Source organism: Psittacula echo (assembly GCF_963264785.1).
Source record: "Psittacula echo genome assembly, chromosome: 6".
Classification (NCBI taxonomy): Eukaryota; Metazoa; Chordata; class Aves; order Psittaciformes; family Psittacidae; genus Psittacula; species Psittacula echo.
In genome coordinates, this window is record NC_137743.1 from 15,253,899 (window position 1) to 15,278,419 (window position 24,521).

The 24,521-nt window shown below is 41.3% G+C and overlaps 1 protein-coding gene across 11 annotated transcripts in view; it reads left to right on the plus strand.

Moving 5' to 3' along the window:
- BTRC (beta-transducin repeat containing E3 ubiquitin protein ligase) overlaps positions 1-24,521 on the plus strand; it is a 124,988-nt gene that overhangs the window by 78,748 nt on the left and 21,719 nt on the right. For all 11 annotated transcript variants that reach the window (XR_013957199.1, XM_080620932.1, XM_080620934.1 and 8 more), the window contains 2 exons: positions 15,494-15,725; positions 20,341-20,527. Coding sequence is in view for 10 of the 11 variants with exons in the window: in XM_080620932.1 (XP_080477058.1) it covers positions 15,494-15,725; positions 20,341-20,527 (419 nt within the window). In the remaining variant the exon portion in view is untranslated. The remainder of the gene's footprint in view (positions 1-15,493; positions 15,726-20,340; positions 20,528-24,521) is intronic.

The following is a 24,521-nucleotide window of genomic DNA, read 5'->3' on the forward strand; positions in this document are numbered from 1 at the left end:
CTACAGGCACAGTGAATATAGCCTCAGGGCAGTTTGATATTACCCTATCAGCCTCCTAGAGCTTGTGGATAAAAACATACCAGAATAGTATTCCTGTGTGTCATATGCAAGTCAGCAGTTCAGCACCTAGTTGTACATTTCATAAATCTCAGGTGTGATTGAGCTCACTGGCTGCATGCCAGAATGAAAATTGGCAGCTCTTTTTATGGGTGAAGCAGATGCCCATCACCCATGATAGAGGAATGAAGCCCTGCCTTTGTATAATAAACACCGTGGAGCCCATAGTCCCAGCAGTGTTCTCCACTTACTGAAAGTCAGTTTGCTCAGATACCAGTCAACAAGTTTGCGTCTGTGCCTAGGAGGTTACTGGTTTCAGCCTCTCGTCTTGCAGATACTACTTAGTCCTGTTAGTAAACTTACTGAGTTTCATCTTACAACCAGTTGAAGGTTGGTCTGAAGTCTTTTTTCCAGTCTGTTTCCATCAGAAAATGAGTCCAGAACCCAATTGTTCTAACAACTGGAAATCCTCTCCGAATTTCCAAGCTAGCTCATTCGCTAAGAGATTGTGCCATTGGTTCTCCAGCTTGTTTCTTCCTTTTGCTTAAATAGTTCCTCGTCCCTTTTTGCTGTTTATCCCTATATATCTTTAGAGAGCAGTCTTATCCTCTTTATTAGGATAAAGTGAATGGTCCTTGCAAAGTGGCTTAATTTAAGAAATGAGGGAAGAGAAACAGTGAAGATGTTTGAGCATTTGTAGTCAAGGAATTTGTTTTCTAGGAGGAATTTATTTATGTTTCCTTTTCTGATTGCTCTTTCCTACACAGAAATTGTCAAATGATCGCCCTAAACTGTGCTGCAGCTATTAACAGTACATGTAACAATCTGATTCTTCTGGCTGATGTGAAGCTTATGGTTTAAGTGTCATATTAAGGCAATGACACAACCTGCATTTCTTGTGAAAGCAAAAGGAATGTTGGGCAAATGACTGCATGCTCCTTGTTTTTTTCAGGGATCTCTGGTCCCTTTGTTCTCTTGGAACATTGTCCTGCCCTTTGCAGTACTCAGCAAATACTACTGCTTGACTGGATTAGGTTTTACCAGTAGTCACTGCCACTAATTGGCAGATTTTAAAATTTAAGAGTTTTCTGGGAGGGAACCTGGAATGGGAAATAACTCACGTTGTGCAGTAAAGAAAACTGTTCCATGCTCTTTCATGTATATTTAACACAATCTGTAATTTGCAAAACCAGATTTGAATTAGTCTGCCTGTGGAAGCTCACATCTAAGATAACTTCAACATGGCAGGCAGTCCCTTGTTGCATGTGACTGGCAGCTTAGTTGAGGCTGTAGCTTGGAGACAGGCAGCAATAGTCACTGTATACATTGCTGGCGCTTCTTGTTGAGGAAAATTATAAATGAACAACTGGGTGGTTGCTCTCACAGACCTGAAAATAGTTTTCAAGGTAGCTGCAATTACTTATTTTACCGTAGCAGTGAATCTTGACAGGCTAAGTAGCCCTTACCTGCTCAGCTCATAGAGTAATTTAGGGAATGAAAAGGGTGCTGTATGTAGCCAGGTTGTTTGTGTCCTGTGTCCAACAGGCAAACTTGCCTTCATGATGCCCTGAATTTGTGAGATATGATAGTTCTGTTCTAATTGTGTGTGCAAGTTCAGATTTTACTGTCTTCTCATAGCCATAAAGTCTGAGATCCTCTTGTTGCTTCTCAACACTAAATGAAACCCTTTGTAACAGTGACCACAAACTGAGAATTCACTTAAAATACACAATGAGTAAAACATTCCAGTGTTGTTTTTTCTGACCACACTTCTGCCAGTTTAAGCAATAGCTTTTGTGCTTAGACTGTCATTTAGAAGAAAATAAAAGTGAAAAATACTTAACAGCTATACTACAAAAAATTACTTTGTTAATTAAGTAAGACTTCTAATTTCTCAACAAAGAAAGCCCTCTTTCTGACAAATAAACCTTCCTTATAAGTCTTTGATTGTAGGTAATAAAAATGTTGCTTAATTAATGCCAATTACATTCATGTGTTGTTTTCTTTCAAGTCACTGGATTTTACAGAATTGTGTGACCTACAGAGTTGAATCAGGTTGTTCACCTGCTGTGTTAATTTAGATCTGCCAGCCCTGTTCCGTATCATAGTTTGTAATCCTGGGCAGTTCTGTGGTGGGTAATGGGAGTATTTTGAGATTTGATTTAGGAAGTTGCAGATGATCAGGCATCACAGTCAATTAATGTGCTGTTCGAGATGTGAGTTCTGAACCTGGTTCAGGTCATAAATGACAATAAGTTTGGAATTTAATAATTTGTGAAGAGAATCAGCTGCAGTTCTTAGAGAACAAAGGCATCGTAACAAAATATTGGAAAAAATATAAATAGTTGGACAGATGGAATTGAAAGTCAAGTTTGGTGTCCAAACCAGTCCCTTGAATACTGCATGCGAAGTCAGATAGCAGGTGTGTTTGTAGTGCTCTTGAAGAACCTGCTATTTGGTTGCTGCAAAGGATGAATGGTGTGATAGCAAAAGCTTGTGAATCCTGAAGTTGGAAAGCCTTTAAAAAAATAAGTAACTATTCATTATCCTTAAAAAAAAAAAAAACAAACAGATTTTGCTTATGGTAAATGAAATACATCAGCGTCAGACAACTATAACTTGGTTTCAGTCAAAATCTAAATTGCTTTTCTCTCCAAACACCTAGGAAGTGTAGATGAGCTTTAACTATGAGGTTAGAAACACAGAGTCGCTTCAGGTTAAAAGAGACCTCAGAAGGTTCCAACCTTTGGCTCATTGCAGGGTCAATATTGGATTTATTAGTCCTGGTTAGTACCACTGCTTGGTACCTGCTTCTTCCAAGTTTTACATACACAGAACGTCTACTTTACAATTCAGTGTCTCCCACTGCACCCACAAATGAAGCCAACACTTTGAGTATGTAATACGTTTGCATGAAAAGGGCTACATTTGGCACTGGCTGCTGCCTCCCTTTATCTCCTAAGATAGCACCAAGTTACGCAGTCTGGAAGTAGCAAAGGCACAAAAACGACGGCTGCAAACTGTTTCCTAAATGAAGATGGGAGATATATTGCTTTTAATATACAGAAGTGATCAGAGATCTCGAAAGTTTCAGTACTTGGTCATGTGTGTGTAGGGAAGTGCTGCTGATGCAGTGTTTTACTGCATTTTGGCCAGCTCAACCTCTCTCTTACCTGTCTCTGACTTGCATCCAAGCCACAACTATGTGGAGGTGCAGGGATGAATAGGTGGACTGCAGGGTCAGGCTAGAGGTCTGCCAGCATTGCTAACAGATCTGCAGCTGCAGAGGTCTTGCTTTCACATCACATGTCCTTTCATGCCACTGGCCAGGTCAGATACTGGACTGTAATCCTCTCCTGCCACTTGTGAGAGGTGTGGGGAGAGGGAAGTCATTGCCAGCACTTTTCTCCAAGCCCTCTTAAGGGATAAAAGGAGCAGCCTTGGGTGCCATGTGTACCATGGGAGGAAAGGTCTGTGTGTCGGGATTTGGGTGCAGCCGCAGGACTGTGTTCAGAGTTCGGCCCGGAATGGCAAGGACAGCTGTTGACTGAGGGGCACCAGTGGGTGATGCTGGGACGGTTTGGTCAGGTGCTTCTGTCATCTGCTTGGGTCTAGTTACTTCTAGTCTTTCTTCCTGGACTTGTCAGAGACGTGAAAACGTAGCTGCGGATAGCCTAACGCATCCTATTGTGTTTCCTTCTCTTTGACACATACTAATATTAAAATTGCAAACTTCTAAACCCAAGCAATGTTCAGAAGTCCCCTGGTGGCTGCATATTGAAATTGCTGTGATGAGTGAAGGAACTTAACTGAAGCGCACCCTCCCTGGGGCACTTGCCTTCAGGGGTGTAGGAGTTGTTTCCACATTTATATTGATTTTCAGAGTGGTACCTGATGTGATGCCTTAGTTTGGGAATACTCGAGGTGAGCTTTGTCTTAGCACGCTCGACTTTTGATTTTGCTTTTGAAAGCTGCTGAAAGGATTAGTACAGCGGCATTTTTTTCAAATTGATGAAGTCAAGGCCGTGCCTTTTCTAACAGATCTGTTTTGTTTAGTTTGTAAGTGACAAATTCATTTTGTGCTGGTGTTTGAGGGGAAGTTCGCACTTGTAGTGTCACTGCCCTCACCAAGCACCTTTCCTTCAGAGGCCTCTGAAGGCATTCATTAAGCTGTGCTTTGTCTCTATGTGAAGAGTGTTAGGGTACATCTGTTTAACTGATAGGCTTGTGAAATGGAGTGAGTTGCCTGTACATTCAGTTTATCAAGAATTAATAAGTAATAACATATGATTGAAAAGGGCTGGCACTCCTTCTGTCATGAGGTGTTTGTTTGTCTTCAGTGTTGTGCAGAACTCAGCAGAGTTACACCTTTTGAGTTTTACTTAGGCAGTGTTACTCAATATTTAATGCTGAAATAGAAACACGTACTTCACAACTGCAGGCGGCCGTGCGGCTCATGGGGATGTTTGTCAGCTACAAGGGAGGCTGAGGGAGCAACACTTCTTTTTTTTTTTATGCTGTAAAAATTGAAATTTTTCAAAACCTTTTTCCTTTAATTTCTTGCTACATTTCACACTGTGCACGTGACTGAGCTGATAATCCTTCAGCTGGTTCTGAATTACATTTTAAAGTAGAGGTCAGTTAATGATAGCAATCTGAGTATTTTTAATCAGTTTTAGAGGGAATTTCTCCTGACACTTATTTCTCCTGAATTTCAGATAAACAAGTGGATGTGTTCTTAATTGTTCATATTGCAGCAAAAACTAAATCAAATAAAAATGATGGACAACCTTACCCAAGACTGCCTTGGATAAGGCCAGACAGTCACAGCCTAGCATCTATAGCTCTTCTGTTTCAAGAGTGCTAGAGGGAGCTCTAACCCCTCAATCAAAGGAACATGCTATGAATGGTGTATATGATAGTTTGGTCTGTGGTAGGAAACATTGAATTCTCTTGATGTTTAATTTTATTTTATATCAGAAAGTTGCATATGTTTTTTCCAGGCATGATCCCAAATTGCTGTTCCTAGATGAGAAGATGGGTATACTAATACTAGACTTAATACAGGCTATTGTGAGCTGACTGAAAATACAGGAAATGAGTCAGAGGTGTCACAGAGGTGTTTTCACAAATAGCAGGCAATGGTAAAGTCTAATATTCCCTTCCTTTCACAAAGGAGAACAATTCTCACAATAGAAGACCTAATGATATTTAAAAGAAAATATATATATATAAAACTGTTGGAAGGAAAAGCTGCTTTACTCCGCATGCAGTTGATTCTTAGATGTTTAGCCAGCTTTTACAGTAGAAGTTAAATAAAGGGTTAGTGATTGTTAGAAAATTTACAATAGGCTGCATCAGTGCATGAGGATGGAAAATTTCTCACATGATACACTTCATGCCAATTACATTCTTGATAATGACAGGAAAGTAACTCTCAGAAGTGGGATGAAAAGAAGTTAGTCTGTATTTGTAGAAAGAGAAACGCAGGTAGATTGATACTATTTTCATTGTTTATTAATCTTGTTAAATTTAAGACTAGAATCATACCTTTGAGTGACAGACCATTAAGTGGAAAATATGATGTTGAAGAACCAAGTGAAGCTGGCAATCCTGTTCTGCCACGATTTACTGTGGTTTTTATATTGCTTGGATGTTATATTGAAACAGTTCCACTTTGAGCCTGCAATAGGGAGTGGGGTACTAGAAGGTTCCCTCCTTTAGTTTGAGGTGATTTTTCCTCAAAAAAAGAGGAAAGATTATTGGCAGCTAAGCACTGAGCCAAGGAGAAATCACTGGTGTGATGGTCTGTGACTTGGGCTTCTGAATTGTGTAATTTGAGTATCAACTGATAGGGACAAAGTCTGCTCAGCTATGAAACTGAATATGCCTTCCTGAAGCTCTGTTACGGTCGGAGCTGGTCACTTGTTGCAGAGGGTGCTATTTCTTGCCTTTCTTCTGTTATGTACTTTCACCTATCAACAGCGTTTGGCCTAACCCAACTTAATGAAATTTCTGAAGATACAGAATTCATTAGAGAATGTCCTTAGATTGTATTCTGGAGTCTGCTCCTCAGGTCCTGAATTTCTTGCCAGGTACAAATGAAAGAATGGACCAACACAATCTTAAATATAAAAACATAGAAAACTTTAAGTTAGGATGGACGTTTGGAGCTCTTCAATCCAACTTGCCTGTTCAGAAAAGGATTACTGTCCTGGGTTCAGCAGCAGCAGTCAGTTTTTCTCCTTCTTAGTAGCTGGTGCAGCGCTGTGGTTTTGACTTTTGGCCTATGAATAATACTGATAAAGCCGGTTTTCAGTTACTGGTCAGAATGTTTACCCTGATCAAGGACTTTGTGAGTCTCATGCTCTGCCAGGGAGGAGGAGAAGCCGGGAGGAAGAAGGGACAGGACACCTGACCCAAACTAGCCAAAGAGGTATTCCATACCACAGCACGTCATGCCCGGGGATGTAACTGGGAGTCCCCCGGAAGGGCACGTCCTCTTCTCGCTTGGGCTTATTTACGGCGGGTGGTATCGTATTCTCTTCCCTTGTTATTTCTCTTATCATTATTATTATTGGTGGTAGCAGTAGTGATTTGTGTTATACCTTAGTTACTGGACTGTTTTTATCTCAACCCATGGGAGTTACATTCTTTCTATTATCCTCCCCATCCCTCCGGGGGGGCGGGGGGAGTAGAAACTGTGTGGCTGACTTGCCGACTGGCTTAAACCACGACAATTACCTTTACAACGAGCTCAATTTGCTTGCTGTCTCATCCACTTATATTTTGGAAATCTCCCTCTTAATGTTTAGGATTTTGCTTGCTACCGCTTGTGCCTGTTTCCCATCTTCCTGTCATTACACACTTCTGAAAAGACTCTGTCTTACTCTTCTTTGTAACCTCTCTAGGTAGTGGAGGGCTGGTAGATAGCCCCAGTCTTCTCCAGGCCAAACACATCCAGCTTCTCTAGAAATCTTAGTGGTCATCCATGGGAATCACTCCAGTATGCCAGCAATGTAATGTTCAACTGCAAGGTTCCAGGACAATTCATCTTGAAAAGACAATGTTTCTTAATGAGTGAGAGTTATGGAATGATCTCGTAGGGGTTATAGGAAGCTACAAGGCAAAATCTGTCAAGATTTTGGCTGCAGCCTACTTACCAGCTTTGACCTGGCACTGTGCTAGAGTATTTCATGGACTTTTCCTCTTAGAGCTGCCTCTGTGGTGGCTGCTAACAGCCAGTGTGAACTGATGAGATGTCCTCTTCTAGATCTAGCTGTACTGTGGAAAAGAATACCACTCAGCCTTCATCTGGCTGCTGCAGGTTGCTGCCCTCCAGGATCTGTCAGCAAAACTGCAAACCTGCTTTCAGTTAAGATGAGGTGTTTTAGCGTAGACAGTTTAAATAGCAGGTCTTTGCTAACAAGCTTATTTTGACTGAAGTAGGTTAGGGAGTGCTCGTGTAGCCGACTCTGCTGGCAGATGAGTGTGTTTGCAGTGGGAACAAGCCACATATGTGAATCTTGCAGTTCTTCAGAACGCTGCTGCTTTTTGGTTTGTTGCATCTCTCCCATACACTTAGAAATGTGTAATGCTCCTGTAGCTGGGAAATGATATGTGATATCCAGCATATACATCCGTGACTTCCAGTCCTGAATTGCTTGCTTCGCCTTGGCAAGGTAGTTTGATGCTCTTGTGCCCTCTTTGTTGTTGGTTGCAATATGAGTCTTCAAGGAGGAAACTCATGGAAAATAATACTGGGTAAACTATCTTGGAGGGTTCATGTTTCTTGATGATAAAACTTTGCATAGACAGAACCACAGTGTTCTCAAAATCTCAATAGTGTTACTGAGGGCAGATAACAGGTCTTTTGGGTCATTCTCCCCCTCTATTTATTTGTTGTTCCTGGTGGTATAGTCTTCACTGTTCACTTCACTGAATCACTTGAGCCCATCTACCTGTTCCTGGCTGCTTTTCTCTCTGAGTTAAGGGAGTACTTAGAGCAAGCGAAAATAATAACACCCATGAAAAGTAACTTCACTCAGGCAGTAGATCATGCTTGGGTGTTTTAAAACCAGAAGCAACTGTTCCAGAAAACTATGAAACTGCTGCTTAGAGCGTAGCTTGTGCCTTTCGCTACCATAAATGAGCCCTTTGCTGCTACTGGCCATTATCCGATGACTTTAGTAGGCTGGTTCTCCAAGTGATAATGTGCATATTCCTTTCCTCCATTAACAGTAATAACATGTAATGGTCCCAGCAGTTCAACTTTGGTTCTGGTAGCCATGCTGAGGAAGAAAGCATGTCCTTTGGTGACTTCCAGTGGAAGTGTTTTGTTGTTACTGGAGGATCTGCTTTGAAATTTGTGTAGAATTGCTTTACAACTAATAAAAAGTGTGCTGTGAAATCTAGCTCTTTAAGAGTGATGGTGTCTGCCCTCCTCTCCCATATGTCTAGATAGGCATTTGGTCAGGGATCGTAGTTTGGGAAAGTAACATATGCCAGTGCTGTGCTAATGCAAGCAGATTTCCCATCAGTGCTTGTTATTTGCAAAGACAACTTGGAGATAAGGGAGGAGGAGGAGAGGGACTCCCAGTTCACATCCATTGCTGGCATCAGAGAAATTTTATTTTGGAGGTTTTTGCTAACTCTTAAAATCTAGGTGGGAGACCTATATCAAAGGAAAGTTTACAGTAAGAGCTACGAGATTCCAGACAATTAAACTTTATTAGTCTGCCTGAAACATTAAGTATTAGCTTAAAAGAATAGTTTTTTAATCTCTTCTCCCTGTTGCTGTTTACTGTGTAGCAGTGTGGGAGGGGAACAACTTCTTCAGCAAGGTATTATTGCTGTGTTTGTATAGCCAGTGTGCAAGTGCCCATAGCTCAGTCTTGCCTCCCCAGTCCCTGGAGACACTCAGCGTGTTACTTCTCTGGTGTATGAAGCTTCCTCTGGCCCTCAACCAAAACAGCCTTCTCTCTTTCGTGTCTGAGGTAATATCCTTAGCCAGGTGCCCCCCAGGCTGACACCATATCATACATTCTTAGATCGTACCTCTGAAAACTATTGGTCCCCCAGGATTTCAGAAAGTGTCCAGCATAATTCCAGTGATCTTTCATTTAGATGTATCCTTTCTTATAAAAATTTTTCTGCAATGTGATTAGAAACCAGATGCGGACAAGGAGTTAAAAGCCCCAGACAGGCAAATCTGCTAGTTCCTTGGGTATCCGGGGGCCTGTTAATTTCAGTGTGTGAGTGTATTTTGAATTTTCTCTTGAAAATAAATAGTAAAGATGCTGTGGTTTCTTTCATGGTGCTTTCTGTTTGACTCTCAGATGTGATTGATGATCATCTACTTCTGGGTTATGTTCGTTTTTCAGAATGTTTCAGTGAGCTTTGCAGTGTGGAAACTAATTCAGTACTGAGCAAGTAAGTCCATATATGTGCTAAACCCATGGTTAACCTCACAGAGACTGTTATGTGAGATGAAGGCAGAAAGAAATGGGTAGATTCTAAACTAAGCTTTTAAAATAAAAGTAAATGGAGTGAGTTGTTTAATGACCTAGCATTGTAGCCTTGCTGTCAAGTCAGACTCTAGAAAAGCAGGTTCATCCTGCAAAGGAGAAAAATGAGGAGCTGGTTACCCTGCTCCTGTCTTTCAGTTGCTATGATGACTCAGAGACCCTGCTCTTTATGGTGAGACACCCCTTCGACACCCTCCCAAACTCAAAGCAAAGGAGCTCTTTAATAGGAAGCTGCCAATAAAGAGCTGCAAAGGACTTCTTTCCTTTTTGCATAGCCTCGGCAATCTGGGAATCAATTTTGCAGCATTTGGTAATTACAAGCCTAAAAAAGAAGAAGCCAGCCATAGAAACTGAACGTGGATCCTCTTCATTATGCTATTACTGCCTTTAGGCCGTGCAAACAACACCCTTTTAACAGGATATTCAAATAATTACCTCTGCCCTTTAGCATGGAGGTCTGGCACATGTTTTCAGCTGTGTTTCACCATCTTTGTTCAATTGCTACATTAGAGTGGTATTGAGTGGTACTTCTTCATCATGGAGAGTAGCAAGCACTTTCATGGCCACACAAGTAGCTTTGGAAAAGCCAGCTGTGCTGAGGTTCTCTGGCTAAGAGGAGCTTTACAGACATCAAACCGAATGAACCGAATCATCTCGCTACCATGCTGGTGCTTTTTAATCCTTCTGCTTTTCCCACACAGCTGCTAACATGCTCCAAAATTCCTGAGTTCTTGCCACTGCTGAAACTAGTTTCATTTCTGCATTCATTGTTGTGGATATTTTTAATGTGGTTAATCTTGAAGAATACGCAGGATATAGAGACAAGCGTGTCTTTGCTTTCATTGTGAAGTTCCCGTCTCACACACACACACACTCTGGACATACACCTCCATGGTTCTTTTCTTTGTCATCCCATTGCTTGGGTTTTTTTCCCCAGTGTCTTTTATCTTGTGAGTAAAGTTTGAACAGTACGCAGTAAGTTAACTGCCTGGAGTCTTTTAAATATAAGTAACACGCACCCAGTAATAAGCTGTCGGTTGTTTTTTTGCTGCCTGCAAAGAAACATAAACACAGCGCTCATTTCTGGCAGGTTTTTACTGTCAGAGTTTCTCCTATTATATTTATCTTACAATTTGCCAGGGGGTGAAGTTATTAAGTTTTAGCAGCAGCCATCGATCAAGTTCACAAGTTAACACGATAAAGGCTCTGTGCCGCTCCGATCCGGGAAAATGATGATCCTCACTCGGTAATTAACTAAATGAGAAAGTTAAATCTTACTTGAGAGCTGGGAGAGATGAAAGAGAGGTGTTTGTCAGTTTCTCAGTGGAAATTAGAAGCAGTTTTCTGCAATTCCCTAAGCTGCTGCTCTGTCATATTTTACATAAGCACTGGGAAAACGTCTTGTAATTAGTGCTGTCATGGAGGATTTTTTTTGCTGAAGGATGTTGGAATAATTCATTAGATTATCAAGAAAGGCTTGTGTCCTGAAATGATTAGCACAGTGAAATTTAAACCATTAACGATAACAAGTTTAGAGCTTGCTGCAGTGCAGAGGCACCCGGGGTATGTCTGTGCCTATTTCAATCATTTCTTATAATTAAACATTATGTCCTCTTTTCCTCCCCTTCACTAAGACCCATCCAAAATTGCTGTTAAGGTGGCTCTGTCTAGATCAGTCTTAACCACGACTGGTGGTACAAGCTGGAGGTGAAATGCTGTGGCTGCAGATAAGCAATAGAAGACATTTCTCTGTGTCAGTCTATGGTCTCAGTGAGTCCAGGAAGGAAGGGAGAAGCCAGTATGACCTGTGGGTACTGGAACATCAAAGGGAAGTCCCTTCTTCTTGTATAGAGAGAAACTGAGAAATGTGCAATGGTGGTCTAAGCTCTCAGTCTTTTCAGAGCTCCAGCATGAAGATGTCTTGAAGGTTCAAAAGGTCCCAGACCTTGCTGAGATCATTTAAGCCACCCGCTATTCTAGAACATAGCTTCTCTTTGACTTTGAGAGATGTCTTCTTAGACATAAGAAACATATGATCTGAATTCATCCACCCTGTGGAAAGTGCCTTAACAAAGTCCTCTGTGATGATTAGAGAACCTGGAATTGATTTTTAAGAATATGTAGTAGTTGTGACTGCTCATACGGGTAGGGAAATACTATACCTCTACTAGAATCGGAGAACTGTGCTTATGGTTGGGGTTTCTTTTTCCTGTGCTTTAGGGGGCTACTTGGTTCCCTGTACTGAACAACTACAAAAGTAACCTTGGTTGTCATATATGGGTTACAGCTGTGATATACTGTGGCTGTTTTGTTTTATATGTAGAACAGTAGTTTTATCCAGGCTTTATCTGTGTTGAAATATTGCACCATCCTATAGTTCCAAGCCATTATTTAGATTAAAGTCCCCTCGTATATTAGTCCTCTTCTACTTCGCTGGGCATACAAATGTGCTTTGTGTTAAATGTAGCCATTTGGAGAAATGGTCTTGTAATTATGGGCTGCAGTGGAGCATAGAACGTAGATCCCTGAGCTAGTACCAACCTGAGGCACTCAGTCCCCTGGGTTTCCTGGCAGAGTGTACTAGCTCTGGCACGCTGTGGTAGGAGGACACCTCACTATTCTTGCAGTTTTGCCTAGAGCCAGCTGGGACACCACAAAGCCTCACAGGGGTTTGTGAAAAGGGAGTCAGAAAAGCTTTATCTGTTCTGAGTTGCTCATTTGCTCTGCTGTACCCAAACTTCCTCCCAGGTGATGGACAGTCAGTGCTTATTCTTTGTGGATTTTGGAAGTGAAGCTTATAAAAAGCATGTGGGACAGTTCTTTCTTTTTCAGGTGAGGCCTGGTTATTGTACTAGGAGAGGGAAGAGGCCATAGACAATGATGTGTTCCAGGAAATAGTTGCTGTTATCGTTCTGAGGTCGTTTGCTGTGAACTTGAGGCAGTTGATCAGAATGGTTGAGTCATCAGGAAGCCAAATTGATTCTCTTACTGATAGTAACCACCCTCTCCCCAACGCTTTAATAATACAGATGCTTGATGTTTTGTTGTTGCTTTTTTTAATAACAGGCCTTTTTCACTGAACCCCCAGTGGATTTTCAGGAATTGTCAAATTGAAATTCTGGAATTCTGTTCTAAACCATAGCAGCAGGTGGTCTTCAGGGGCATGTGAGCACATATGGTGATGAAGTGATTTGGGAGCCCTGTGAGTTCGTCTGTCTGTGCTCTGCAGAACTGGTGTGTTTGTGGCTTGCCCTGTTCTCCTGCTTCCCTGCTTGCATAGACCGCAGGACCTGTGGGGCACACCTCTGGGCTTGTCCTTGCTCATTTTAGTGCGAAACCAGAGCAGGCAAGGGTGCAAACCGGGTCTCAAGTTGACATTGTCAGAACGCGGCTGAAGTATATGCATTAACCTAAAAGTTCCCCTGTCCGCTACTTTGAACATAAACGCTATAACATGTATAGTGCTTTTCTTAGCAGAACCACTAAATAAACCTGGAGTTGGACTTCAAAAGCTGTGACAAGTGTTGGTCAATGGACTCTTTAATGTATTCATTGTTCCTGCCCAAGAGACCTGTCTTCAGTTGTGATCCAGGCAGAATGGATTTTGTCCCGTCTAAGCCTTCTGTACACACATAAGCCATTACTTGTTTTTTGCAGATGTTGCAACTTCTGTTTGATACCCCAAGCTGATGTTTTAGAGGAAACTGGGGAGCTGAAGGCTGCTGGGAAAAGGGTTCTTAGGAGGCAAGGAAAGGCCAAAACATGGTGCCGGTGTGTGAAAGGAGTTGTCCTTTTTGTGGGCTTTGCATGTCAGCTGTCTACTCCACTCCAGCTCAGCATATCAGTCAGGCTTTACAGTCTCTCAAATTAAAAGGCAGAGATACAGGTTTTCAAAAAGTGCTTTGTGACAGCCTGGTGTGAAATGCACAGCAAGCAAAATGAGAAATGAAATGAGATCAAGCTTGTAGAATACGTCTCTCCACTGTCTTAATCCAGCATTTTTACAGGGTTGTCTGTTTTGCAGGCAGCTTAACTGCAGCAAAATGACCAGAATCCCTTATGACCAATGTTCAGTGTAGTCCTTTGGTAATAATTTTTTGCCAGGCTGTTGCCTACTGTGGACTTTGCTAGGAAAAGTTCAGCCTTTCACACATAGGACTTCATACTGAAGTCCCTCTAGAGATTTCTGTCTATAAAAAGTTGGCCCGAGAGAGTCTTTCTTTCCTGCTACCCAGTAGTGTCTCTGTGACTTGTAGTCAGTGCTGTCTGTGTGATGATTAGAGGAAAGGGTAGCTCAGTCATAGCCCTTGACTTGCATGATCTTACTGAACACACACAGAAATTCACAGGTAGGAGTGGGGATAAAAGTAAAGTTGAAAATATTGACCTACAGAATTGAGCAGTGATGGTGAGATCTCTGTGTTCTATGTTCTCAAAGAAACTTTAGTAAAACCATAATTCAGAAATAGAAGAAAGTGCTTGTTAAAAATCCCAGCTAATTGTTGTCTTTTTTACCAGAGGAAAATTTTCAGCCTCTGAAAATGCTGAAAAGAGTATTTAGATGGATTTTCTCTAGAAAATGAAATGTGCCTTGTGATTAGTTGAGTAGATTTTCAATTTACAAGGTTTTTGGCATTCCAAAACAAGGGTTGCTGTCGGGGTTTTGGGGTATTCAAATGCAGGAATTATTTATCCCTGAGAAATGAGAAATTCCTGCATTCCAACCCCAGTTTTGGTAACTAGATTTTGTGGTCTCTAAATAACCTGCTGTTTTGGCACTTGCTGAAAACCAGGCATTTTTGTTGTGTTTTATTTTCTGTAAAATCAGTTAATCCATGCATTCCTTCTACATCATTAGATAGACTTGCAGAGAGATTTAGGTACTTGTTTTTTCCCTAAGAGTTACTAGAAGTCTCCTGGTGAGGTTTATGACTGGAATTACCATCGTAGAACAGATATGGTTTATATATTCTAATACCTGTAATTTGGTTTTAATTATTTGATAATTAATAGAGAACCTCTAAATGTATTTTGTAAATAATACCCATGTAATAATATTGACTGTTACTATAGTGCTGTCTGCTGTTAAACCATTGCAATGAAAGAGACAAAATCACATGTTTTCAGCATTTAATACAAACTATTTGACGAGTACGGGGAAAAGTGATTTCCCAGCAAACAGTTAATCTTACTTGGACAAAGGATACCCTTGCAATGCAAAATGTGCACTTTTCTTCCAGTTAAATTGTTTAGAAAGCAGAAATTATATCTTGCTATTGAGTAGTAAATTGAAATGTCAGTGTTTTGTTTTGTCCCTGAAAATCTTCTTTGAGCCGAGTCCTTCTGACAAGATATTAACAGTGCTCAGAAAGTTGAAAATCTTCTATTCTGTGAAAAAAGTATGTACCAAATACCAGGGTGGGGTTTAGCTGGCTTTGCTCTCAAGGTATAATTTTATACTCAAAAGAAGTACTTTTTCTCTTTTTTTTCTCACCCGTTTCATGCATTCCCTGTGAATTTTAGCAGTAGTCTGTTCTTTAGAAAAAAAAGAATACAAATGCAGTTTTCTGTTGGTGCATTGAAGTAACTGGTAACTGTAGATTAGAAATCTAAATGCATTTTACTGTCTGCACAATGTAAATAAAATTGTGTTTATGTTAAATTGCCACTCAAGGTTTCCCATCTAACCAGAGTCCCTTGTGTGCAGCCTGTGCATTGTCCTACAGGGTTACAGCTCATAGTGGCTGAACTCCAGCTGACAGCACCAAATGGCATATATGGTCTCAGTCAACTTCATGTATCAGAGTGCTTTTTTCCTTCTATTTTCTTCCCCATAAAGAAATTAGAAAACCGCTTGAGCTGCTTTTCATATGTGTGATTTGGGTTGTTTCTCTCCTTCCTGTTTACAGACAAAACTTGCCAATGGCACTTCCAGTATGATCGTGCCCAAGCAAAGAAAACTGTCTGCAAGCTATGAGAAGGAGAAGGAACTCTGCGTCAAGTATTTTGAACAGTGGTCCGAGTCTGACCAGGTGGAGTTTGTGGAGCACCTCATCTCCCAGATGTGTCACTACCAGCATGGACATATAAACTCATACCTCAAACCCATGCTACAGCGGGACTTCATCACTGCACTGCCAGGTATTTCTGCAGGCAGAGGAAGCTTGCTCCTCCATCTTCTGTTTCACAGGACTGTTCCATTCTGGCCTACCCTGCTGAAGATGTCTGTTTAGGGTCAGTTTGCAAAATAGGAGATAGCTCTTGATTGAAAAGCTCTATACCAGTGTGAAATGTAATAATATTTTATTTTGTATTCCTACCATCTTAAAAGGCATGATCTGACACCACCATGGTTTGGCTGGGAGTAAATGATAGCTCATACATTTATTTTAAGGATAGTCATTGAGGCCACAGGGCAGATAGTTGTACTCATGCTCACAACAATGCATGAATAGCAACTTTTTTTTATTTATTTAAACTACCATTGTTTCTTAGCTGAGGTTTTCCCTTTTGTTCCTTAGATTTTTTTTTTTGTCTCTCTTTACTAGTAAAATACCTTGAAGCCATCACTTTGATTATGTGTTTATTGCTAATAGAGAATGGAGGACATAAGATTAAAGGATGGAAATGTTCTATTTTTTCACTTTTGTAGTGCTTTCTTTTAAGAATAGTATCCCAGCTGTTCTCAGGTGTGGCATTGAGTGTATCTCACAGAATGCAAACATACAGTAGTGTATGTGCAGTTTTGTCTTGGCCCTGTCTGATAACTGGGAAGACTGGGACAGTGGGAGATAAAACGCATGGAGCAATAAAGTTTCAGAACCAGACAGAAGTTCCTGGTTCTTTGGTCTTTTTTTTTTTTTTTTTTTTTCAGACCATTATATCGTACCTCTGTAGATAGGTAATTAATAGATTAGCATTAGTTTGAAATGGACCTGAGCAAAAAGTGCTGTAGGTTCCCATAGTAGCTAGTTGAGGAGGAGTTTCTTGCCAAAAGCTTGTTCTGTGAATATATTTGGAAAACTGCTTAATTTCAACAATTTCTTCAGTGCAGTTATTTGACCATTCTTCAGAAGGGATTTTTCAACAGTAAGTTCTAGGGTTAAAGGACGGAAAAAAGCATGTTTAGCTGTGAATTGGTACAAAGCATAAAGGCACCGCAGGAGTTTTGCTATGAGGTTAAATACATAGACTCACTGGGTTTTTAAGCTCATTGTGACCAGTAATCAAATGGCTGTTCTGGCATTAAAAAAAAAATCTTAGTTATGCTAAGTACCTGCTTTATGTTAGTTTTTAGTAGTCCAATGGCAATAATCTTATGTACTTAGAGCAGCATTAGAACTTGTGGAGTTGTGCTGTTTCAGAAAAATTGAGAATATTTTGAAAGTGCAGTGGTTTCCCCGCTTTTAAAGTGCAAGCATGCATATAGTTACATACACAGTTTTTCCAGGTCTTTCTTCATGAAACTCCATCAATGCAAGCCAACACATTAATTTGCGCTTGCTTAATTTCACCCTACAGGCCTTGTTCTGAAACATTTAGGCAAATGTTACAAATATTTTCAGAGGCATTCAAAATTTCCGTATTTGTAGCTATTCCATATTTGTTAGTATTGTGTTCACACTTACCCAGGAAGCAGCTAATTTTACTATCTCAGAATGCAGAACAGACAGGAATCAGGCAGCTAATATGTGAGTATTTGAATAGCTGTGGGAACTGTGTGCTTAAATAATGTATGTGCATCAATTTGCATATTTGAAAGTGCTAATGTCCTAGTGAATATTGCTCTAAGGGAGAAAATTAATGGGAAGGAATTACACTGATGCAGACTCTGCAGTCTGTGCAGGATGTCCTGAGTACAGGCAGGTTTCTAATGAGGGGAATGGGAAAGGGAAAGGTAAGAAATGGCCTAAGAAAGAGTGATGAACCTAAAATTTTAAATGAAGTGACATAATAAAATAACCTAGACTCTTAAGTATTTTTTTTTAGCTTTCTGAAATTCTCAAGCGTTCAGTATTCTGGTTTCATTTTTATTCCTTCATTCTCTTTCCTTCTCTCCCCCTTGAGTGAATAAAACAATAAAGCTACTTCAAAATCATGAGGCATCTTATCTCTGTCCTCCTAGCACTGTCCCAGAGAATGATCAGAATTAAAGGTAGTTTTAGATCATGAGCACATTTTACTAATACAAAATTAAATTTACTCAGATTATCTTCCCAGTACTTTGAACAGGATTAAGGTGGTTTGAAAAATACAACTTAACTGCGGACTTAACAAACTTTGTTCTGTTTATGAAAAATATGGTCTCTGCTTAGCATTTCCAAGCTGTTTAGCATTTTTTATGAGGAAAGTCATTTTTATAAGGATTTCATGTGTGAAACAACTGAAACATCCTTGTTGGTATGGAGGACTGAAGGGGTGATCGTGTTTCACATCGATTTAGCAAAAACTTCAGTGAGCAGAGATTTCCCTTTTTTGAGGAAGCAGTGCTTTGTTAGATGTACGTCTCAGTGAGTTGTGCTCTTCCTCAGAAACAAAATGGTAAAATTGAGTTTGCAGCCAGGCCAAAGTAGCTCTGCCCATCCATTTATAAATGTGAGGAGGAGAGGCCAAAACATTAGTTTTCCTTCTCTGCAAAGGGTCTTTCATCAATGGCAAGGGATTATTTATGGTCATGAAAGCAGTTACCACACCTCATTGCAGTAAGATCTAAAGTGCAACTACTGATGATCCAGGAAAGGCAGGTGGGTCAGAGGCAGACTTGTCAGTGGTGTACTGTTCCAGCAGTGTAGCCCTGCTTCCTAAAGCCACCAATTGGTCCCTGTATAAAACAATTCCTTGCTGTGACGTTGCTGATAAAAAGCCACCAGTACGCATACTACACAGACAGGCATTTGTAAATGCCCTGTTGCGTCTATAAATGTCTGTGGGCCCACTGGAAACAACACAGACTGGGGGAACAAGTATGCCATTTGCACCCAGTGGAGAGAGCTCAGGGCTGCAGGTGTCAGAGTGGGAAAGCTGGGGGGACACAATGTCCGTGGCTACCCCACCAAATTGTGGAATTCCTGCAAATTCCAGTTCATATTCACGAAAACTTTGTATCTCTCTTTCCACGAATTACTGTAGAGCCAGTCTAAATTTACAAAGACTTTTCCTTTTTTTAAAGAATTTTATATAGTGGCTGTATATATCTTTTCAGATTAAATGCATAATAAACACTGCTGATGCTTTTATTTTGCAGGTTGACATCTAATTTTGCATCTATAAAGATAAGAAATGTCAGACCTCTTTCTGCACTCTGTGGTTGTGCATGGTATCATTCACGTGCTTTTTCTCCTTATGAATGGAAGCATAAAACGCTGGGCAGAGTGTCTCACCCAAAGTGTATTATAAATTTAGGATGTTTGAAAGGAGCAAGAGGGGGCATGCTGAATTTTCTCATTTTCATGCACTGGAAGATGATTTTGAGATCTTTCAGTTACCATCAACAAAGGTTGGGTCTTTTGTGTTTCATAAACTCTAATCAGAATCAGCTGATTGCACCCAATTTGGGTTTGCAGAAGTATGGCCATATGACTGTAAAAATGCACTTGCTGCTCTTTCTTTCCATGTCACAAGCAGGGCCTGGTCTTTGAGGCTGTTGTTCTAAAAACAAGAAAAGACTTCTTTAACTCCGTCCCAAATGTGAATCAGAGGGAAGATGCATGTAATGCCAATCTGCCATGCTTCATTTTTGGTTGGTCTGGACATTATGCCTGAGGGATGATGAGGTCTAAGCTACAACTTTTACAAAGCCTCTTAAATTTGACCTGTGAAGTGAGGTCATCTCTTGATGATGTGTGTCACTCGTGACTTAAACAGCCTCCAAGAGAAGCTGTGTTTATGCAACATTTCATTTAAAAGCCATCTTATTTTCCTGAAGTCTTGCTAGTGATTAAATTTGAGTGGATAAGAGCACATTTTTACTGGATGCATCCATCCAGTTAAGAAACACAGGATAACCTTCCCTGTCCATCAGCTTCACAGATGTTACATCGGGCTGGTTGGTGCTAACCAGGCAATTGCTTTACATTTCACTCCAGCCATGTTGAAACAAAGCCAGTCCTGGAATTCACACCAGAAAATATTTGAAAATTATACCATTTTGGTGCATATTTTCCCTTCACCCACTAAAACAAATAAAACTGACAAACCTGCTTCACTTTCTCCTTACACAGCCTCTCCTTCTCTCTGGACTTCCCTGTGCATCTGCATATCTCTCCCTCCCCCATGTCTAAAGGTACCACTACCCTTCAGGGCACACATTGGGAATATATATTTTTTTCTTCATTACGTTTAAAAGCTACTGCTTTAGCAAAAACAGCTTTTGAGCTGTTGCAACATGAGAACAGCTGTAGCAGTGAGATGAGAAATGGTCCTAATATAGAGAGATTTTGGGGGCTGCGTCGCTGAGTTGGAAATGCCATCCATAGAATATCCCCCTAGTGCTAAAACCCATCGAAATAGATTGGAATGACTTCTTGGATTCTTTATTATTTTTAATGACTTGTTGTGTTATATCCAAAGGAAGTTGGAGAATGCTGTTCACTCCTGAACTTAGCTGCAAATGCTCTTGTGTGCATTTAGTCCAGCTCCACATGCAGAAGAGGAGATGGAAAGAAAGGGTATCATTGTACTAGCAAGGGGGGTGCTTTTAAACTCCATGTCTCCCCAGCAAATAATATTCTTCTTTATTTTTTTTTGTCTCCCCCAGCTCGGGGATTGGATCACATTGCTGAGAACATTCTGTCATACCTGGATGCCAGATCGTTGTGTGCTGCTGAGCTGGTGTGCAAAGAGTGGTACCGGGTGACATCAGATGGGATGCTGTGGAAGAAGCTCATTGAGAGAATGGTCCGAACAGACTCCCTGTGGAGGGGCTTGTCAGAAAGGAGAGGATGGTGAGAAAACTGCATCTTCACCTTCTTTGCCCTCTTTCAGGACAGTAGGTGCTGTGTTTCAAACCCTATTTGAAGAGAGTTATTTAGCACTCTGAAACATCATGTTGGTTCCAAACCTGACAGTTACTTAAATCAAAATTTGAGGGTTAGGGCATCATTTGGCTATGCAGACAGTGTGGGAGCTTTTCCCTCACTTTCCTCATCTGATCATGCTCTTCTCCCACTGTGACAAGGGTGATATACAAACTGAGGTTTTTACACCCAGCTGTCATTTGGTTCAAATTAAGAAGCTGTGTACATCCCAGGGGAACACTAAACTGGTCAGCAGTTCAGAGCAGAAGAGCTTTTTTAGGGGTGGCAGTGGTGCAGCATGTGCTATGAATTAGTTGTTTCCTGATAGGTCTGTTTGTTTTCCTCAGCAGATTTTCACTATTAGATATCTGTTTAATTTTCAAACTGGAAGCTGAGGGTAGGTACCATGGAGAATAGGGGACTTTAGAAATGCAGATAGATTAGTTAATAATCATCTGGAATAGCCTTACTACAATGTGGGTCTCACTCAAGTTTGAAGCTGCTCTGTTAACATTTCATTAGAACTTTCCCTCTCAGGGGTACATCCTTTAATACATAATTTTCTTTTCCAAGGGTGTCCCTAGGATGTTGGCAGAAAGGAAGCTGGGTATGAATATTTCATAAACAAGATAAAAGTGACAGCTCAGGCATTTTGGTTGCTATTAAAAAGAAAAAGATACAGAGTTGCAAACAAAAGACTCCTTTTTTTATGGTTAATTTTGTTATACTGTTTGTCTCAGGCAATAAAGGCAAGTAAATCAGGATTATGAAACATCTTTTAAAAATAAATACTATTTTGATCTGCTTCCAATAGTGTAATGTTTATAAGGAGTGTAAAATGAACACAAGCATGGCAGTGATAACTTCTACATTCCTTTTAGTACCTTGTTCTCTTCAGGACTTCTATTTTTCCTCTGTGTTGTTGAGGTCACACTAAGTCTGAAGAGGACCTTGAGAGGTTCTTTAGTTTCTCCTATTTCCCAAAGGCAGAGCCAGGTTTCTCCTAAGTCATCACAGATATTTGTCTAACTTGTTCTTAAGAACCTTCACTGACGGAGATTCCCCAAGCCTTGCTGGGGCAAGGAATTCCACTGTTTCACTAAATTTAGTGTTAGAAAGGTTTTCCATAAATCTAGACTGTATTCCTAGCTACAGTTTGGCATATTATATTTAGCCTATGCAAACAGACAGAGCAGTTTCTCATTCTCATTTTGGCAGTAATCTTTTCCATGTTGGAAGATGATCGTGTTTCCTAGATTGTGGATGCACTGACCAGCCGTAACCCTGTGTTGCCTTGCCCTCTTGCCATTCTTGGTTTTCTCAGTTCAGACCTTTGCCAGTTACTCTACTCCTTGGTGAATGGTGTCTTCTGCCAAACTATCACCAGAGTTTGATGGTGTGGGAAGCATTGCTTTGCATGTCTTACAGAGGACATTCCATTTTATGCTTTCCAGTGGAACATGTGCTTTTTATTTTTTAACAGTGAAATAACACCGTTATGAAGTCAGTTACCCTTTCTGTGGCAGTTCTACTTAGCCATTATTCCTCATCTTGCATGCTTATGTTGTTCCTCAGTGATGAACTTGGCACTTGGCACTTGTCCTTATTGAATTAGCTTCTATTTATTGTTTGGTATATCTCCATTTCGTCAGGAGCATTATGAAATCAATCTTGTCCTCCGAAGTGCTTGTAGCTTCTCCCAGCTTTAATATCATTGGCCAGGTAATAAATGCACTCCCTCTTCTATACTTTGTCTTTAATGAAAATGTTCAGTAACGATACATCTAGAACAGACTCCATGCCAAGGTCCCAGTTGCCATCCTGTTAACAGTGCACATTCAGTAAACTCTGCTTTCCAGCCATTTGTGTGTCCGCCTTTGAGCTTCTCCAAAGATCATGCTTCTCTTGCTAAGTCATGAGAATAGCCTGTGAGAAGAAATTAGGTCAGGTCACAATTTGACATGGTGTATTCTGAATTGATCAGTGTTACATATTGCTTGTCACCTTGTCATCTGATTGACAGTGTGTTCTAGAACTGCTAAGACGTCAAAGTTGAGTTGGATGGTCCTTCGAGATCTTAAAAATAACATTAGCACCAGTTACTAGTACAGACATAGAGTTATAGAATCATAGAATAGTTAGGGTTGGAAAGGACCCTAAGATTATCTAGTTCCAACCCCCCTGCCATGGGCAGGGACACCTCACACTAAACCATGCCACCCAAGGTTTTGTCCAACCTGGCCTTGAACACCCTCAGGGATGGAGCATTCACAACCTCCCCGGACAACCCATTCCAGTGCCTCACCACCCGTACAGTAAAGAATTTCTTCTTTATATCCAATCTAAACTTCCCTTGTTTAAGTTTTTACCCGTTACCCCTTGTCCTGTCACTACGGTCCCTAATGAATAGTCCCTCCCCAGCATCCTTATAGGCCCCTATCAGATACTGGAAGGCTGCTATGAGGTCTCCATGCAGCCTTCTCTTCTCCAGGCTGAACAGCCCCAACTTTGTCAGCCTATCTTCATACAGGAGGTATGAATCCTTTTTATGTTGAGGACACCAGAACTGCACACAATACTCCAAGTGAGGTCTCATGAGAGCAGAGTAGAGGGGCAGGATCACCTCCTTCGACCTGCTGGTCACGCTCCTCTTGATGCAGCCCAGGATACGGTTGGCTTTCTGGGCTGCAAGCGCACACTGCCGGCTCATGTTCATTTTCTCATCAACCAACACCCCCAAGTCCTTCTCCGCAGGGCTGCTCTGAATCTCTTTTCTGCCCAACCTGTAGCTGTGCCTGGGATTGCTCCGACCCAAGTGTAGAACCTGGCACTTGGCATGGTTAAACTTCATAACGCTGGCATCAGCCCACCTCACAAGCGTGTCAAGGTCCCTCTGGATGGCATCCCTTCCCTCCGGCATATCAACCGAACCACACAGCTTGGTGTCATCGGCAAACTTGCTGAGGGCGCACTCAATCCCACTGTCCGTGTCACCAACAAAGATGTTGAACAAGACTGGTCCCAACACCGATCCCTGAGGGACACCACTCGTTACTGCTCTCCAGCCGGACATCGAGCCATTGACCACAACTCTTTGCATGCGGCCATCCAGCCAGTTCTTTATCCACCGAGTGGTCCACCCATCAAATTGATGTCTCTCCAATTTAGAAACAAGGATGTCATGTGGGACAGTGTCGAAGGCTTTGCACAAGTCCAGGTAGATGACATCAACTACTCTGCCCCTGTCCATCAGTTCCGTAGACCCATCATAGAAGGCCACCAAATTGGTCAGGCAGGATTTCCCCTTAGTGAAGCCATGCTGGCTGTCACCAAGCACCTCCTTTTTTTTCATGTGCCTTAGCATGCCTTCCAGGAGAATCTGCTCCAAGATTTTGCCAGGCACAGAGGTGAGACTGACTGGTCTGTAATTCCCTGGGTCATCCATTTTCCCCTTCTTGAAAATGGGGGTTATATTTCCCTTTTTTCCAGTCGTCGGGAACTTCACCTGACTGCCATGATTTTTCAAATATGATGGCCCATTGGCTCAGCAACTTCATTCACCAGCTCCTTCAGGACCCGTGGATGGATTTCATCAGGTCCCATGGACTTGTGTACATTTAGGTTTTTAAGATGGTCTTGAACCAGATCCTCTCCTACAGTGGGCCTAGGGTCTTCATTCTCACAGTCCCTGCATCTGCCTTCCAAGACTTGGGTGGTGCGGTCAGAGCCTTTGCCAGTGAAGACTGAGGCAAAGAAGTCATTAAGAACCTCAGCCTTCTCCAAATCCAGGGTAGCCAGTTCTCCCAATAGCTTCTAGAGTTCTCCTGATAGCTTCTGGAAACATATGATGTTTCTAAAAAACAGTTGCACAATTCTGCTTCTCGTCTCAGAGGACAGTCATGCCCTGTTACTGCTCCTCTTC